Source organism: Seriola dumerili, unplaced genomic scaffold, assembly GCF_002260705.1.
Source record: "Seriola dumerili isolate Sdu_G_001 unplaced genomic scaffold, Sdu_1.0 BDQW01002134.1, whole genome shotgun sequence".
Lineage (NCBI taxonomy): Eukaryota > Metazoa > Chordata > Actinopteri > Carangiformes > Carangidae > Seriola > Seriola dumerili.
In genome coordinates, this window is record NW_019176389.1 from 119,249 (window position 1) to 135,623 (window position 16,375).

General features: G+C 39.9%; 1 protein-coding gene across 1 annotated transcript; it reads left to right on the plus strand.

Moving 5' to 3' along the window:
- Nucleotides 1-2,561: 2,561 nt before the first annotated feature.
- On the plus strand, nucleotides 2,562-16,354 carry LOC111239181 (heat-stable enterotoxin receptor-like). Its single transcript, XM_022769001.1, has 27 exons — nucleotides 2,562-2,772; nucleotides 4,135-4,247; nucleotides 4,634-4,701; nucleotides 4,786-5,004; nucleotides 5,095-5,213; nucleotides 5,924-6,023; nucleotides 6,129-6,240; nucleotides 6,321-6,465; nucleotides 6,895-6,980; nucleotides 7,091-7,208; nucleotides 7,965-8,046; nucleotides 8,541-8,634; nucleotides 8,914-8,976; nucleotides 9,105-9,176; nucleotides 9,273-9,377; nucleotides 10,033-10,119; nucleotides 10,422-10,554; nucleotides 10,685-10,822; nucleotides 11,091-11,179; nucleotides 11,262-11,353; nucleotides 11,695-11,853; nucleotides 13,795-13,987; nucleotides 14,178-14,352; nucleotides 14,878-14,976; nucleotides 15,204-15,298; nucleotides 15,434-15,510; nucleotides 15,982-16,354. The coding sequence occupies exons 1-27, from the start codon at nucleotides 2,562-2,564 to the stop codon at nucleotides 16,187-16,189; spliced, it is 3,252 nt and encodes a 1,083-aa protein (XP_022624722.1). The 3' UTR covers nucleotides 16,190-16,354.
- Nucleotides 16,355-16,375: the final 21 nt, after the last annotated feature.

The following is a 16,375-nucleotide window of genomic DNA, read 5'->3' on the forward strand; positions in this document are numbered from 1 at the left end:
GGTGCTCTGTGAGTTCAGTGGAAGGTCTCCATTAAAACAACCTTCTTATCTTCCTTCAGTGTGAGGGGAAAGTGCTCAGCCGGACCCATTTTCTCAGACTTACAATAACAACCACAGTCAACAACCTTCAGTTGCTATTTAACATCCAGGCTGTGACAATAAAGCAAAGAGTTTTGTTCCTTTTAGCACATTACTATTTCCTCTGCCTGATAATATGCCAGGAAAGCCTCTTCACATTAAACTGTAATGGGAATAAATGGCTGTGTGTCCCAAGCCAACCATGCTATTACAACATCATATGTGTGTGTTTGTTTAGAACGTTTACGACCCTGTAAGGTGATGGCCAGACAGGAAACTGAGTGATGATGTACTGTACTGGAAAGACAGGAGATTTAGTTGGAAATGTGTGCTGTGTGGTAGAGTCACACAGCGTAATAATGTAGTGGGTTTCTTGGTGTTAATTACGAGTTTATTAAAGGAAACTAGACTGATAATTCTGATAATTCTTAAAATTTTCCTCATCAGCAGAGGAGCAAAGAACATAAAACAGTGTGAGAAAAACACCTCCATCATGGAGTGATAAAAGAGGAGAGTCTGACACAAGTAGGATTTAGGACTGGCAATAAGACTCCAGTGTGTTTATAGAGGATATATGAGGAGGATGGATTGATCATGAAACGACAGATTCAAAAATAAAAATATTGTAAATACTGTAAAAGATACGATGTGCACATTTCAAATCAGAGAAGTTAAATGAAGGACTTTTATTTTTTTAGCAATGATAAACTTACCTTCATGCAACTTGTAACCCAGAAGCTGTCGAGAGAAAATGTGTCTTCTCTCCAACACTGTTTGTAGAGCTGCAATGATTAATCAAATAAACAATTGGTTGATCAACAGGAAATTCACCAGCAACTATTTGGATAATTGATTAACCCTTTAAAAGGGGCTAATTGTAAGTTTTACTATTGCTACATAGCAAACATTAGCATTAACAGCTGTTTACTTAAGAAACATTGTGACTTCAGGATCAAACCTCATTCCTTTACTAACCAACAGCTGTCTCCAGAGGTGGAAAGCAACGCCAATGTTAACTCTTGTCTCTATCACATCTCTGAAGTTAGCATGCTAACCTGATAGCCCCGTCCTGGCAGGTACATATCGACCCTTTCTGACATCGACTCACTGCAGCCTCCAGTCTGTCCTGAAGACGTCGCGCTGCTCAGAGGACGTGTTAGAACCTCTTGTACAGTAGAGACAGCGATGGATGAAGCTCTTGTCAAGCAACAAACTTCATCACCCGCTCCCGGCAAAAACCACGTTCGATGGCAGAGAAAATTTACAAGGAGCCCCTTTAAATAATTTGCAAGCGCTTCTCTTGACACTATGGTAAAATGAATATTTTAGAATATTGGACTATTGATTGGACAAAAAGCATTTGATGATCACCTTAAATGCGACAACAGACACTTTGAAGACGTGCTTTTCGGCAACCTCAGTGGTCCACTTTACCCAAAGCACAAAGAATAACATGTTGTATCTGCAGTCCACACCTTTGATTTAGTTTTAGTGCTGCATTGTAAGGATTACAGCTGGTTTTCTCAAATTGAGGTGACACTGGTGTTGCAGTTTGGCCAAGACTTTTATAGACTTAATCCACCCTGCTTTTATAGCAGACAATATTTCTCAGCTCCACACAAACCTTGACTTTTATGGCCTCCTTTGACCTTTGCTCCTTTCACCATGCAACCTTTTCCCCGCCTCTGTCTGTCCTCAGAACATACCAGATCATGGAAAAAAAAAGAAAAAAAAGAAAAAAGAGGCAAAATATTTGATAGCACTGATTCCACTGTCAATATATGTTTCTGTTTCCAGTCTACAAGTCATGAGATGAGAATTTATCTACTATTGCGATTGCAAAGACATCTGTGTTTTATTCTCTCAGGCTGTTACTGACAAACTGGTCAGAAAAGTGGAGTTGGGAATAATGTCTGATGTTTTTTAATGTGTAATGTGTAATGCCATGTTTACAAACAGGATGAATTATGAGCTCAGTAAGTTTGTAAGTGAGAAGTAAGTCCAGATGGAGTGTGGGAGTCTTTCCTGCCCTACCCTCCCTCTGCCTGGTGCACCGACTGTCACTGGACAGTTGTTCATTAACGCGTGGAGGACAGGTAGACCAGCCTGTACCAAGGTGGAGGATTATTGATCCCCGGTTTGCACTAGAGGAACAACTGGTGTGGAGACTGATTTTCTTGTCTTCTTTGTCATTTACTTAAAGTGGGTAAAGTCCAAATCTTACACAGACGTTTATTTTCTTCTTTTATGTGGATGCTGGACGGTGAATCAAGAAATTTCTGCCTAGTCACCGAGGAACCGTGTTTACTTCTGTTTTTGGACTTGTGTCGTCAGTGCGGAGGATCTGTTCAGGTGGACAAATGTAAAGACCGGCCCCTCCACACACTGTTAATCTGAGCAGAGTCAAATGTGTTTGACATGTAGAAACTGTGGAGAAGAAGAAGCAGAATTCTGAGAGGAAAAGGAAAATCTGAAGGATCAAGATGTGCAATTTACACAGTTTACTTTACCTGGGAGTGCTGATAACGGCGGTGGTCGCCAACAAGATGCTGGATGAGTGTTTGTCATCGAACCGTACGTACACCATCAACGTCGTTCTACTGGAGGACAACACTTATGCGTGGAGTCGACCATTCGTGGAGGCGGCCGTGGAACGAGCTATTGAAGAGGACAGGCTGGAGAACATCAAGCATGGTATGGACTGTTGGTTCCTAAATAATGGATCCGACACATAATAAAGATTCGATGTATTCTACAGCAACATTGGTTTACAACAGCCAATAAAGAACAAATGATTTCAAGAAAAACACATTTCAACTGGAGGTGGAGTTCTAGCAGCTCCTAGAAAACCATTAAACAGAGAACTACAAAATCAAAATGGCTGGTTCCAAATGTATGAACTAGTTTTTCTATGTCTTGTTGAGGAAGAAGAGGCTGTTACTGTTGTGTAAATGATAAAAGACTTTACATGACATTTAAAATCAAAATACAGCCCAAAGCTTTTCTGGATGGAGCTTTTTGCACATAAATAAAACAACATATTTAATGGATTATAAAAAGATTTATAAACAGGCTTTTTGTCTATATTTAATCCACACGTTAAAGACATGTGGCCTGTTTCTACAATATTTTGAATATGGGATGTAAACAGAGGCATGTTCAGCTGGATGAACGAGTCTCACAGTGAAAAGCACTGTGATTAAAATCAGGAAGGAGTCAGGTTTATGCTAGTTTTGTTGTTTGCCAGGTTTTAATACACATTGAAGTCAGAACCAATGAAGTGTGAAGGTGTGATACGGAGCCAGACAACCAGAGAATACAAGATACAACATGTACACAGGACGGTTGTGGAGCTGTTCAAAAGCACATCTCTCCTCTTTTGGTCGAAGCTAACTGTTTCTGCTTTCAGTCTTTATGCTAAGCTAGGCTAAAAATCATCCCAAATGAATCTCTCTCAAATGAAATTGATTTCAAACTTGTCGTATAAATCAAAACAAACAAGCATTTTTTTAGATTCGGTTTGTTATTGTCAGTATCCATGTTACTGAAATGAGACAAAGGTGTGGATGTGTTTTGAATGTTTAGAATTCATATTATAATAAGCAAAGAGCTAAATACAGCATAAACCAAAAGTCATCCAACAATGTACTGCATCTTTAATCACCTGTGGTATCGCCCCTGAGGTATCGTGGAGGTGCAAACCCGCGGCTAGCAACCACGAAACCAGTAAATGTGTTGCTTGTCAACTAAACATAAATGGGACCAACAGTACATTATTTTGAAAGTGTAAATTCAGATGACTTATTATTTTCAGTATTAATCCATGATTAACTTTACTCTTACTGTCATCACTTAGTGTGAGGTTGTTTCTCCAGCTGCTGTAAATACACTTTCTGTAAGAGAAAACTAAGACAAAATTTACACCAGCCGGTAATAAACCAGCCTGATCTAATCTTCACGCAGATAAGATTAAAGAGATTAATGAGGTCATTTTTTTTTTTTTTTTTTTTAATTTTTTTAATATTAATAACTCTTATCTTCTTTCCATTACTCAAGATTTAAACTTCACTTTGACGGCCAACTACACCGGGTTCGACACCACCGTGTACAACCGGCAGGGCTGTGGGAGCAGCACCTGCGAGGGAGTGGCGATACTCAAGATGCTGCATGTGAGTGTGGTCAAAAGAGATTACAACTTGAGGCTGTGCAGGCTCTGAGACCACTAATGTTACCACTTTACATCATTGTTACTTCACAATAAGACCGACCTTATAAAGGATTTATAAATGATTTATAATTAGGTTATTAATTCAGTTGTTTACGCTTTATAAATAATAAATAAACCATTATAAACAAGTTTTCATACATCGATGCAGGCATGATTCTGGGATATGGAGGAAATCACAAACTGACTTAGAGAAGACGTTAAGGAGAAAGGTTAATTGTGAAATAACCTCACGAAGGACTTGAAATCACAGAATAGTGATACATATTATAAAAATGTATTTATAATAAGGCCTCTGTGATGACAGAATCACTGCATATCTCTCTGCAGAATAAAGGTGCAGTCGGATGCGTCATGCTGGGGCCTTCCTGCACTTATGCCACATTCCAGTTAGTGGAGTGAGTATAACTTTGTTTCTCTCTCTATATTAAATAATCACCACTTAACAACCGACTGATTTTTGACTTTGATTTTTGCCTCAGTGATGATATTGGCCTGAGTCTGAGCATTCCCATCATCTCTGCTGGGAGCTTCGGCCTCTCGTGTGACTATAAGCCCAAACTGACCCGGATTCTGCCTCCCGCACGCAAGATCTCAGACCTGTTCGTCAACTTTATGAATGAAACCTTGCCATTCAAGGATCCTTGGAAGAAGGTTTACGTCTACAAGAAGCCCAGCAACGCGAGCGAGGACTGCTTCTGGTGAGACGACACGGGTTGCACTTGAGTGACCCCTGTAGCTTCATCTGGCTCTCCAGCATGTGCAATTTTCTTCTTGTTTTGTTGCCACAGGTACATCAATGCATTGGAAGCACCGTCTGCCAAATTTGCATCGCAGATAAACAGAGAAATGCTGCGGGGGGAAGAGGAGCTGAAGGCTGCCCTAACTGCTAAGAAAAGACACAGCAACAGTGGGTGTTTTTCTTTTTTTTATCTGAGTTGATTTGAATAACATCTCTTTGAGCTGTGTCATTGTGGCCAGGACCTGAAAAACCTGAGAAACATCATGTCATTTCTACACTAGAGATTGATCAACTATCTGGTCGGGACAGTCAGTTAGAGAGTTCGGGCCGATACTGTCAATAAGTTATTTATTTATGTATTTATCTTGGTCACTCATCTGTTGGTTTTGGGAGAAACATCTCACAAACTTTTGGATGGACTGACATGAAATTTGACGCAGACATAATCCTCCCACTCAGTCCATTATTTGAATAAATACCTGCAAACCTAATGACATTCCCAACAGTCTCGACTGTACTTTGTGTTTAGTGCTAATTGGCAAATAACGGCATACTAACACGTTAAAACAAAATGGTTAAAGATAGAAAACATAACTGCTGAATATCAGTGTGTTAGCATTGATGTTAGCAAAGACAGAATAGCATGACTTTTACCTGCTGAATTATCATGATCTTTTCTGTCTTGGTACAGGAGCTTGCTCATCACCTGCCCACTGCTGCTTGTGTTTTTGCTTTTAGCACATGCTGTAGCTGTAGCATTAAAATAAATTACTACCAGACTTGTTTTATCTAGATTTACAGTAACACTGAAATACTGTAACCAGTGCTGAAAAAAGAAATGTGTTAAATGTAAAGTACAACTCATTTATTAATTTCAGTCTTCATCTTATGTGGGAGCCATGATGACGTTGTTTCAATAAAGGGGAAGGTGGACGAGATACACAAGGACATCATGTTCATCCTCATCGATATTTACAAGTAAGTGATTTTACCGGTTTGTGCTACACTGTAACCATGGAGCTACATGAATCTTTTCACTATCAAGTGAGGCTATCCGCAATGACACCCTTTACCTTCCTCCAGCCCCGATTATCATGTCAACACAACATCCAGTAAAGGAATGCGGGACGTCCTGGTCTTCACTCTGCCGCAGAGGAACTACCACTACGGATCAAACTCAACATACAACGACACGGTGAGCTGCGACTCACGGACAACACTGTGTGGAAAAGCAGTCCTGGTCTAACTCTCTGACTCTTTTCCTCTGTCTTTCAGAGAAATGACTACGTGGCTGGGTATCATGACGGCACTCTGCTGTTTGGCAAAGTGCTCCGAGAGAGGATGCTCAGCCAGCGACAGAACAAGGGATCCTATGATGTGCCTCTGAGTGACAACCCGTTTGGAAACACCTCCTTTGACGGTACGTATGAGCAGTGATAACTCGAGGTTAGCAACAAAATGGGAAGCTGAATTACAATGCAAAAGAAAGTTAGTAGGCACTGCCACGCAGACACCATGAGATGTGGGAGTAAAGATGGCACAGCAGCATGGATGAAGGTATGCAAAGAGATGAAAGAGATGAAATACGGTGATTAGGGCAATGTGAATTTTTTTTTTCTGGGAAATTTTTATTTAGAATCTCTGGGGAAATAAAAAAAGAATTTCTGATTTGACTTTTTCCACAAATTCACATGGCCCTTATCCTCTTCCGTACATAAAGGCCTCTCATTATCTTTCCAGTTTTTTAAAAAACATCTTGTGGCTCAACCACTTTAAATGCAATTACATTGTAATGAAATTAAAAATGCGTTCTTTGCTGTGTGTGTTTGTGTGCATTTGCTTGATGCAGGTATGGGAGGACACTATGTTCTCGATGAATATGGTGACAGAGATGCTAACTTCTCCCTGATTTATACGTCTGCTGTCACTGGCAAGGTAAGACTACCGTCCAATCAGCAGTTTGCACAGAGAGATTTTTTTTGTAGCCAAAATCACTACTTTGCTTTAAAAGTGTATATTTATTTTTATACTTTGTCTCTCTCCAGTATGAAATCCTGTTAGTGTTTGATACATCGCATAATAAAACCACAGTGACAAACCCAAACCCCGCCCTGCCGTGGATGAATGGTCGTCTGCCTATTGACCAGCCAGAAAACCCAAACGGTAATACACACATAACACACTGATGGTGTAGAGGAAGTGTGGTGCTTGAAAACTGTCATACAGCTCAGTTTCTCTCTGGTCTGTGACTCCAGTTGTCTCATGACCTCACAGCAAGGTTTTCATTTGTATTGTGATAGGCAGCAGTGTGTGAAAGCAGGTTTGAAAGGGGTCCCTCAGGGTTCAATTTTAGGACCGGTCCTCTTCACAATTTATATCAATGATATTGTTCTATCATTAATGAACTGTAAGGTTAATTTGTATGCAGATGACACGATTTTATATTGCTGGGGCAGATTCCATACAATTGGCTGTTGACAATCAACAGCTCTCTTTTGATACAGGCACTCACTGATCTTAAACCCTTGATAAAAATCCAGATAAAACAAAATTATATGCTGTTTTTAAAAGCTAAGAAAATTGATCATAGCAAAATTCAGATTAGTACTTTACTAAGTAAAGAAACCAAAAGAGTCTGCATTATAAAGACTTGGGCATCTGAATAGATGACAAATTTACTTTTAACTTTAATTTACCTATAAAAAAGCTTCTTATAGAAATAGAATAGCCCTTAGACTCTGTTTATTACTCTTTCAAGCAACGTCTGTAGATCAACCAACCCCATGTGGCTCCTGCTGTAAGAAATTTACAGGCAACAAATCATCAAAATCTGAAGATGTCCTTTGGAAATATATTGTGATTTCATAGTCTTATACTCCAGGTAACACTTCTAATGCTGTGTTGTGTGTTTGCTTCCAGATTTAGATACGCAGGATGTGATTGTGATTGTTCTGAGTCTCAGTGTTGTCGTGGTGACAGCCATCGCTCTCATCTTCTACAGGTAGACAGCAGACATATTTCACAGCCGTATCACAGGTGCTACATGTACCTGCCAGAGCAGGAGTCTCTGTGTTCAGAGGACAGGGAGGTGATTCAATAGCTCTGGGTAAGGGTTAGGTTATGGTTAGTATGGTTAGGTTATGGTTAGTATGGTTAGGTTAAGGTTAGTAGGGTTAGGTTAAGGTTAGTAAGGTTAGGATTAGGTTAAGGTTAGTATTATTAGGTTAAGGTTAAGGTTATGGTTAGTAGAGTTAGCTTTAGGTTTAAGTTAGTACGGTTAGGTGTAGGTTAAGATTGGTAGGTTTAGGTTAAGGTTAGTAGGGTAAGGCAAGTAGTAGTTGTGGTTGATGAAGTCTCCACGAAATGAATGTAAGTCAATGTAATGTCATCTGAAGTTATGGAGACATGACTGTGTGTGTGTGTGTGTGTGTGTGTGTGTGTGTGTGTGTGTGTGTGTGTGTGTGTGTGTGTGTGTGTGTGTGTGAATAATGTTAGGCAGAACAGGAAAGAACGTCTCATGCAGAAGAAGTGGTCTCACATTGACCCGCACCTGATTGGTCCACTGGATGAGAAGGCGGTCTCACTGAAGGTAAACAGCCTCATTAATCAACATTAGAACATAATACACATTGTTTACAGTGGATGATACTTTTTTGTGGTGGGGGGGGGTCAGGTCAGAAAGTTTGGGAACCACTGGTTTAATCCGTACTGGAGTGAAAAGTTTAATATTTCCCTCTGAAATGTTAGTCAGTGTAATGAGTTAATATTTTTATATTAATATATAATATTTAATTGTTACTCAGTCTAACCATTGCTTGCAATAACCATTCTTCTCTTACTATACATTGTTTATGTGTTTATGTAACAGATTGATGAAGATAAGAGGAAGGACAGCACGTTCTTCTCTCATCGAGGGCGCTATGACAAGAAGGTACCTGCCTTCCATCTTCCAAAAATCCATATTTATTTAATTGTATAAAAGAAGAAAGAGAAAGAGATGATCACATTGAGTCTTTTCTCTCAGCGTTTGAGGGTGTTTTGTTTTTCCGTATTCCTCAGCCTGTAATCTTGAAAGAGCTGAAACACACAGACGGAGACTTCTCTGAGGATCAGAGGATTGAGCTAAACACCGTGAGACACGTCTTTGTTTATATCAAACTCTACATTTTTAAAGCATTTAGTTTCTCCCTGTCACTTCCTCCTCTGTAACTTGTCTCCATGTTTCAGCTGCTGCGCATCGATTACTACAACCTGACCAAGTTCTACGGCACGGTGAAGTTTGAGTACGGGGTGTTTGGGGTGTTTGAGCTGTGCCAGAGGGGCTCCCTCAGGGTAAGAGCAGAGCAACACTCACTCAGACTCACTGGCTTGAAATTTCCCTGCATGTCAGATCCTGCAGCGGCCAGTTGTTTCTTATCTGTCAGTGTATTTGTAGACTTTTTAAAATGCAGGCAAAACACACAAAAGATTGTTTTTGATTCCAGATATTTGACTTTTATCAGTTTGCAGGAAATTTCAAAAACAGACTTCAACACTTCTATTAGTGAAAATAAAAATGCCTTATTGGGGTCATATGACCTTTATAAATAATTTCTATTTAAATATATTTTATGGTTATGTACCATTTTACATTGGCTGAAGGGAGTATATAATCTTTATAAATCTATATAAATCTTTTATTATTTTCTTCTATTCTACTTAATATCTGGTTCTAATATTGAGTCTAATTCAGATTTTCAGCTTCATTTTTTAAACATTTAGAAGATTTATAAGTCAAACTGACTCTAAAAAAATATCAAGTCAATTGTGTAATGTGCAGACATGTTGTTTATGACTGAGCTCAGTGGCCTCCTTTCCACACTGCTCACAATGACTTTACTGTTCATTTGATAAGTAATAGACACAGTTTAAAGAGCGCTAATAGTGTGCACGCACGTGCACACGCACACACACAGTAGTAAAAGTGATCTTTATCTGTTTTTTTCAGTACATTCTGAATGACAGGATCTCCTACCCAGATGAAACCTTCATGGACATGGAGTTTAAGATATCAGTCATGTATGACATAGCAAAGGTAATGTTTGATTTTTTAAATCTTTTTTTATGGGTCATTTATTCATACACTTTGCTGTTTGTTCATTTAGCTGTTTTCTATTGAGGACAAAATAGGAAAATTAATGACATTGTCACATTATTTATGGTTGTCATAATGGAAATTAGGAGAATATAATGACACAACAAATAGCAACTCTGTACAAACACCCATAACTTTTGCATGTTTGTACAGAGTTGCTATTTGTTGTGTCATTACATTCTCCTAATTTCCATTATGACAAACACCCAGGATTAAAGACCATCCTCCTTTATCTCCTACAGGGCATGTCATATCTCCACTCCAGTAATATTCAAGTCCATGGTCGCCTCAAGTCCACAAACTGTGTGGTTGACAACCGCATGGTGGTAAAGATCACTGACTTTGGCTGCCACACCATTCTGAGGCCAGGAAAAGGTGACTCTGAGTCACTTTTTATCATCACTCAAGTTGATTATTGATCTAAACACTGAGAGTATCAGCAGCTCAGCTTTTCCTCTTCCTCCTTTCCTTTCCTCTCCTCTCCTTTCCTCTCCTCTCCTCTCAGATGTGTGGACGGCCCCGGAGCATCTTCGTACAGATGGCGTGTCTCAGAAAGGCGATGTCTACAGCTATGCCATCATTGCCCATGAGATCGTTATGAGGCGAACCCCTTTCTATACACAGCACTGCTCTGATATTGCAGGTAGGCCTAGATAATTTGGCCCACCACTATACTGCCACAAATTAAAAATCAATTCCTTTATGAAACTAGATTATTTGTGTATTAATATCTGTGGATCAACTCTGACAAAATTATTTTATTTCATCATTAATACTGTGCTTTGGTTGTCTGAGCCCGAAATCAGTGTCATTACAGTTTAGAGTGGATGTTGATGGGTGACCACACAGTAATAATCCTCAGCTCTAAGTCCTGCTCACCTTGTTTAACTGATGGCTGTGTGATCCCTCAGAGAAGATCTACAGAGTGCAGTATCCCACTGAGGTGGCCGTGTTCAGACCCGACCTCAACTTCGACAGTGCATCAGAGAGGGAGATCGAGGTAAGAGAACCAAACACTGCGCAGAAAGGTTGATAAAGTAAACACTCCCTCCCTCTGATTTTCTTTTGGTCTGTTTATCCAGCTGTATATGCTGATAAAGAGCTGCTGGGATGAAGACCCAGAGCGGAGGCCAGATTTTAAAAGAACAGAGGTAGCTCTGGGTAAGATTTTCAGGTATGTCAACACCTCACAATCATTTAGAGTGACTTTTTGATAATTTCTATACCACATGGCCAAATGTATGTGGACAGAGACCATTACATGCATATATGAGTGTTGAAAATCTCAGTCCAAACCCTGGGCATTACATTGATATGCAGTCTTCCCTCTTTGCGCAAGGCTTTCTACAAGATCTCATTTGAGGGCATAAAAGACAGGGGTGTCCACATGTTTTTGGCCATATAGTATATTATTACTATGAGATAATCAATGCTGCACTATTCTCTTGCATGATGAGTCACTCATTAAATGATGAATGAATGCTTGTAATGATACATATCTTAACTCATACACAGTAACCTACACAACCAGGCCACTGAGACGTACATGGACAACCTGATCCGTCGCCTGCAGAACTACTCAAGGACCCTTGAGCGTCTGGTGGAGGAGCGGACGTCTTTGTACAAAGCTGAAAGGGACCGAGCTGATCACCTCAACTTTATGCTACTTCCTGGGTAGGTTTGTGCCATATCTGCCCATGCTCAAATGTAATATATGTAAAATATGTACATATATGTAAAAAAATATATATGAAACCTATTAGAAATTGGAACAATTTTCATATTTTGACATATACATCTAGCCTATACAAATACATACCTCAACTTTTTTTCCAATACAGAGTAGGCACGTGCTTCAGTAAACTGAAGTCTTACAATCCTGACAGTATCATGCTTGTTTAACGTAATGTCTACAGTCTGTAGATGATGATGATCCATAACATCCATCTTATGAAGCATGTACCACACAACAACTTTTGTAGTCAGGGCTCACCAACAAAGTATTCAAGAGAAAAATTGCCAGCACATCAAGCCCACACACGTTAACAACAGCAGACCATGTCAGCAGATAAATCTGAGGGGTCATCAGATGATTAATCAGAGAAAAAAGAAGAAGAAACTAGCTCTGGTTCACAAATCTGTTTTCAGTTTTTAGACTTTGATTTTTAGTGAGATATTTGATCATTTCAACATTTAAGGAAATAAAACCATGTGAGAAGTTTAGAGGGAAAAATCACTATTTGGTGAACTCTTGACTCAGACACCTGAATTGTGACCCTGATTAAACACTGCTTTTTGTAAGATGTAAGAAGCCAAAAAAGTCTAAATGTACTTAATTACCTTCCACCACTGCTAATACAATTACTGAGCCACACACTCAAAAGTGAAAACAAAGATGGTGTTTCTTAAAAACCTAATACCGAAAAGATAAAAAAACTAACTAAGCCACCACAGCCACACAAGAAACTATTAACATAAATAATAAACTCTATATTAATGTCAAAACTTATCTCTACAACAACTAATCCTCCACTGTGTCACTGCTCGTGCCTGTGTGTTTGCTAACATTAGATATTGGTAATGAAATGACAAGCTAACATTGGAAATGAATGGGCGCTAACAGCTAGCTAGCATTAGTTAGCTAAACTTTAAGTTGAGGCAGAAATTAGAAACAAGACAACGTCAGCGTTCATCTGTAGATACTTTAAACAATCTAATTCAAAAACGGTGCGTAAGACAGTAAAGTGTATTAAACCAACTGGATAGTGTGCTACTTACACTTCTCGTCACTGTCGCACGGTAGCAGAGACGCAGCCGCAGCGCAAGCCACTGACACGAGTAAGGAAAGTAAACAACACTTTACGTCAGGGTTAGGAAATGGTACAGTCCACTGTGGGTGTGTGTGTGTGTGTGTGTGTGTGTGTGTGGGAGGGGGGGGGGGGGGGGGGGGGGCTGGGTCAAATCCCCCCCGTAATTCGAACTCTGGTTTACAGCACACTAACCAGCTTCATTAGCATAATTTTCAACAACAGCAGGCAAGTGTTCCCAGTGAAAAAGCTCTGATAAACTCATCATAAAATATCAAATGGAGGACAGACCCAGTTTGCAAATAGCTTGTAGATATAGTGGAAAAATTAAGTATTGAATATTAAATTTTCTTAAGGGGCGTGAATTTTTGAAACACAAATCTACCTGGATACCAATGATGCTCCATATTTCCTGTATGTTAAAATAGGGAACAGTTTTTCTCTCTCTCTCTCTCTCTCCTTTTATGTATTGTCTATAATTATATATTTATCACATTTCATAAAGTCTGGAGGCAGGGTTCCTTTTGAGAATTTAAGAATCTTTCCAGCTTTTAAGTAAAATATACCGTATGTATTGATGTGTATTATGATTCAAACCAACTTAATATCTTACCTCCTAGATAATAATTACCATTGTCTTTCCCACCATGTTGAGGTCACAGGCATCTGCCCCAGCTCAAGGCAAAGCTGTATTTATATGTACATGCACATGTACATGTTGCATTCCCTTAGCATAAATGTAACTGACAGAAAATTTAATGTCATAAGAAGCTATTAATAAACATCAATGTTTTCCACTCTCCCTCAGCCCAGTGGTGCGTTCACTAAAGGAGACAGGCAGAGTGGAGCCAGAGCTGTTTGAGGAGGTCACCATTTATTTCAGTGACATTGTGGGATTCACCACCCTCTGCCACTACAGTACCCCCATCGAAGTGGTCGACATGCTCAACCACATCTATAAGAACTTCGACAGCATCCTTGACCACCATGATGTTTATAAGGTACTCTGCTCACTGGATCTTAGGTAACATAGTGTTTAACCATTCGGGGGTGGAGCAGGGCAGTGGTGGGAGTTAGAGGTCAGGCAGGAAGTCTCCCATGAAGCAGCTGAGGTTGGGGTTAGACTGCTATTTGTAGCTGATTATCAGGTAACATTTTAATCAATTAATCTTTTCATCTGTTGTCTCTCAGGTGGAGACAATAGGAGATGCATACATGGTTGCATCAGGTTTGCCCAAACGCAACGGCAACAGGCACGCAGTGGACATCGCCCACATGGCCCTGGACATCCTAGCATTTGTAGGGACGTTTGAGCTGCAGCACCTGCCTGGCATCCCTCTGTGGATCCGTATTGGTGTGCACTCAGGTAACAGAAATTCATGTTTTCATTTTAGTTTTTATGGCCTAATATTTCAGATTAAGCATATTTAGATGTTTAGTCCTCAGGGTAATGTAATATAAAAACTCAAAACATGTATGAGGAGGGAAGGGAGTGTGTGGATAGTGACTTAGTTCTGCATGTAAAAATGATTTAAAAAAAAAGAACAGTAGGTGGCAGTGTAGCACTGATACAACCACAGAGACTTAGTTACAAGCAAAATGAGGAAGAGCAAACCAAAATAAGCAGTTTTTCTTCTTCCTTGTCATCATGTGTGTGATATCTAGTGGTTGAGTAACAGTAATGATTAACCAAACATAAATCAGACACCAACAAACATGCCTTTCTTATTGTCATAGATGTTATAAATGATCATAACATGAGAATCAAATGTGTGAAAACTCAGAAAATAGGAAAAGTTAGGACATGAAAAATAAAACAGTAACAGTAAAATGAATCAATCAATGAACTGGATGATGACATTTATGGTTGTTTGTGTGTATTCGCGTGTAGGACCGTGTGCGGCAGGAGTGGTGGGGAACAAGATGCCTCGCTACTGTCTTTTCGGAGATACAGTCAACACCGCCTCACGCATGGAGTCCACAGGCCTGCGTAAGAAACAGCACACACACACTCACACACATGCACACACACACACACACACACACTTTTTTTTTGTATTACACAAAGGTCTGGGGTACATTTGTCTAACACACTTTTTTTTTTTAACACAGTCACATTATTGGTAGTTCAGGTGCAGCTTCTGATATTCATATCCACAGAGTTAAAAAGAACTGCAGGTTTGACTCTGATGATTATTTCTCATGTTTTCTTTCCAGCTCTGAGAATTCACGTCAGCCAGTCCACCATCAACATCCTGCAGAGGACAGACTGCAAGTTTGAGTATGAAAAGAGAGGAGAGACGTACCTGAAGGTGAGCTGGGTTTGTCTTTTTGTGTACTTACCTTTCCAGGCATGTACATCTAGTATAAACTGTGCAGATAGTGGTTACTAGTTTCATTTCCTGTGTGTGTGTTTGTGTGCGTGTCCATGTGTGAATGACTCACAGGGCAAAGGCAAAGAGATGACATACTGGTTAACAGGGGTGACTGGGGGCAAATACAACCTGCCGACACCACCAACAGCGTGAGTATAAACATAAAAACACAGTCCCATTCAGATTTACTCCAAACAATTCAATTCAATTTCATTTGTATAATGCAAAATCATAATGGAAAAGCTCCTTTTAACTCAGGGTTATCGTGTGTCTGCCGTTAATTGTTATAGTGGAAATAATCATCCTACTACATATAAGTTCTAGTATTATCAATAATAATAATAATAATAATAATAATGAGTGTTGTAGTGTCAGATCTGGATCCTGCTGCTGCAAAACAGAGATACCTGCAGAATGAGGAAATGTCAATGTCTAAAGATACACTGTGTTATCACAAAGATGTAAATAAAAACATCCGTCAACCTCAGAGGGTTAAACAGAAATTGTAAAAGCTTGACAGGGCTTTGGCACTTTTAGTGTATTTATCTAAGTTCAGGCGTTTTACATCTTCTCACGTTTACATCCATAATCCAAAAATAATCCTCCTGTTGCTGTCACAGGGAGAACTTCCAGCGGCTCCAGCAGGACCTGGCGGAGATGATCGTGTCCAGCCTGGAGAAGCGTGGAGGCGGGCGCGAGGGCTTCAATAAGAGGAAGACCCTGTCCACCAAAATCCGTCGGAGGGAGACCAGCAGCAGCCTGCAGAGTGACGGCCTGCCAGAGTACTTCCACCTGGCTGTCACTGACAACCCCACCACCTACTTGTGATTACAGAGGAACGACCAGTACAATATTGGGCAACAAGTAGACGTTGTAGAAGTGCGTCCTAACCTGTACCTGTCTGAATCAGCACTGTTGGGTTTCTTTGGACAGCTCTGTTCATCCAGTGGTTGGAGAGACTGGAGAACAGCTGTGGAATAAGCAGGTGTGTTAAAGGTGAGACTTTAACATGTA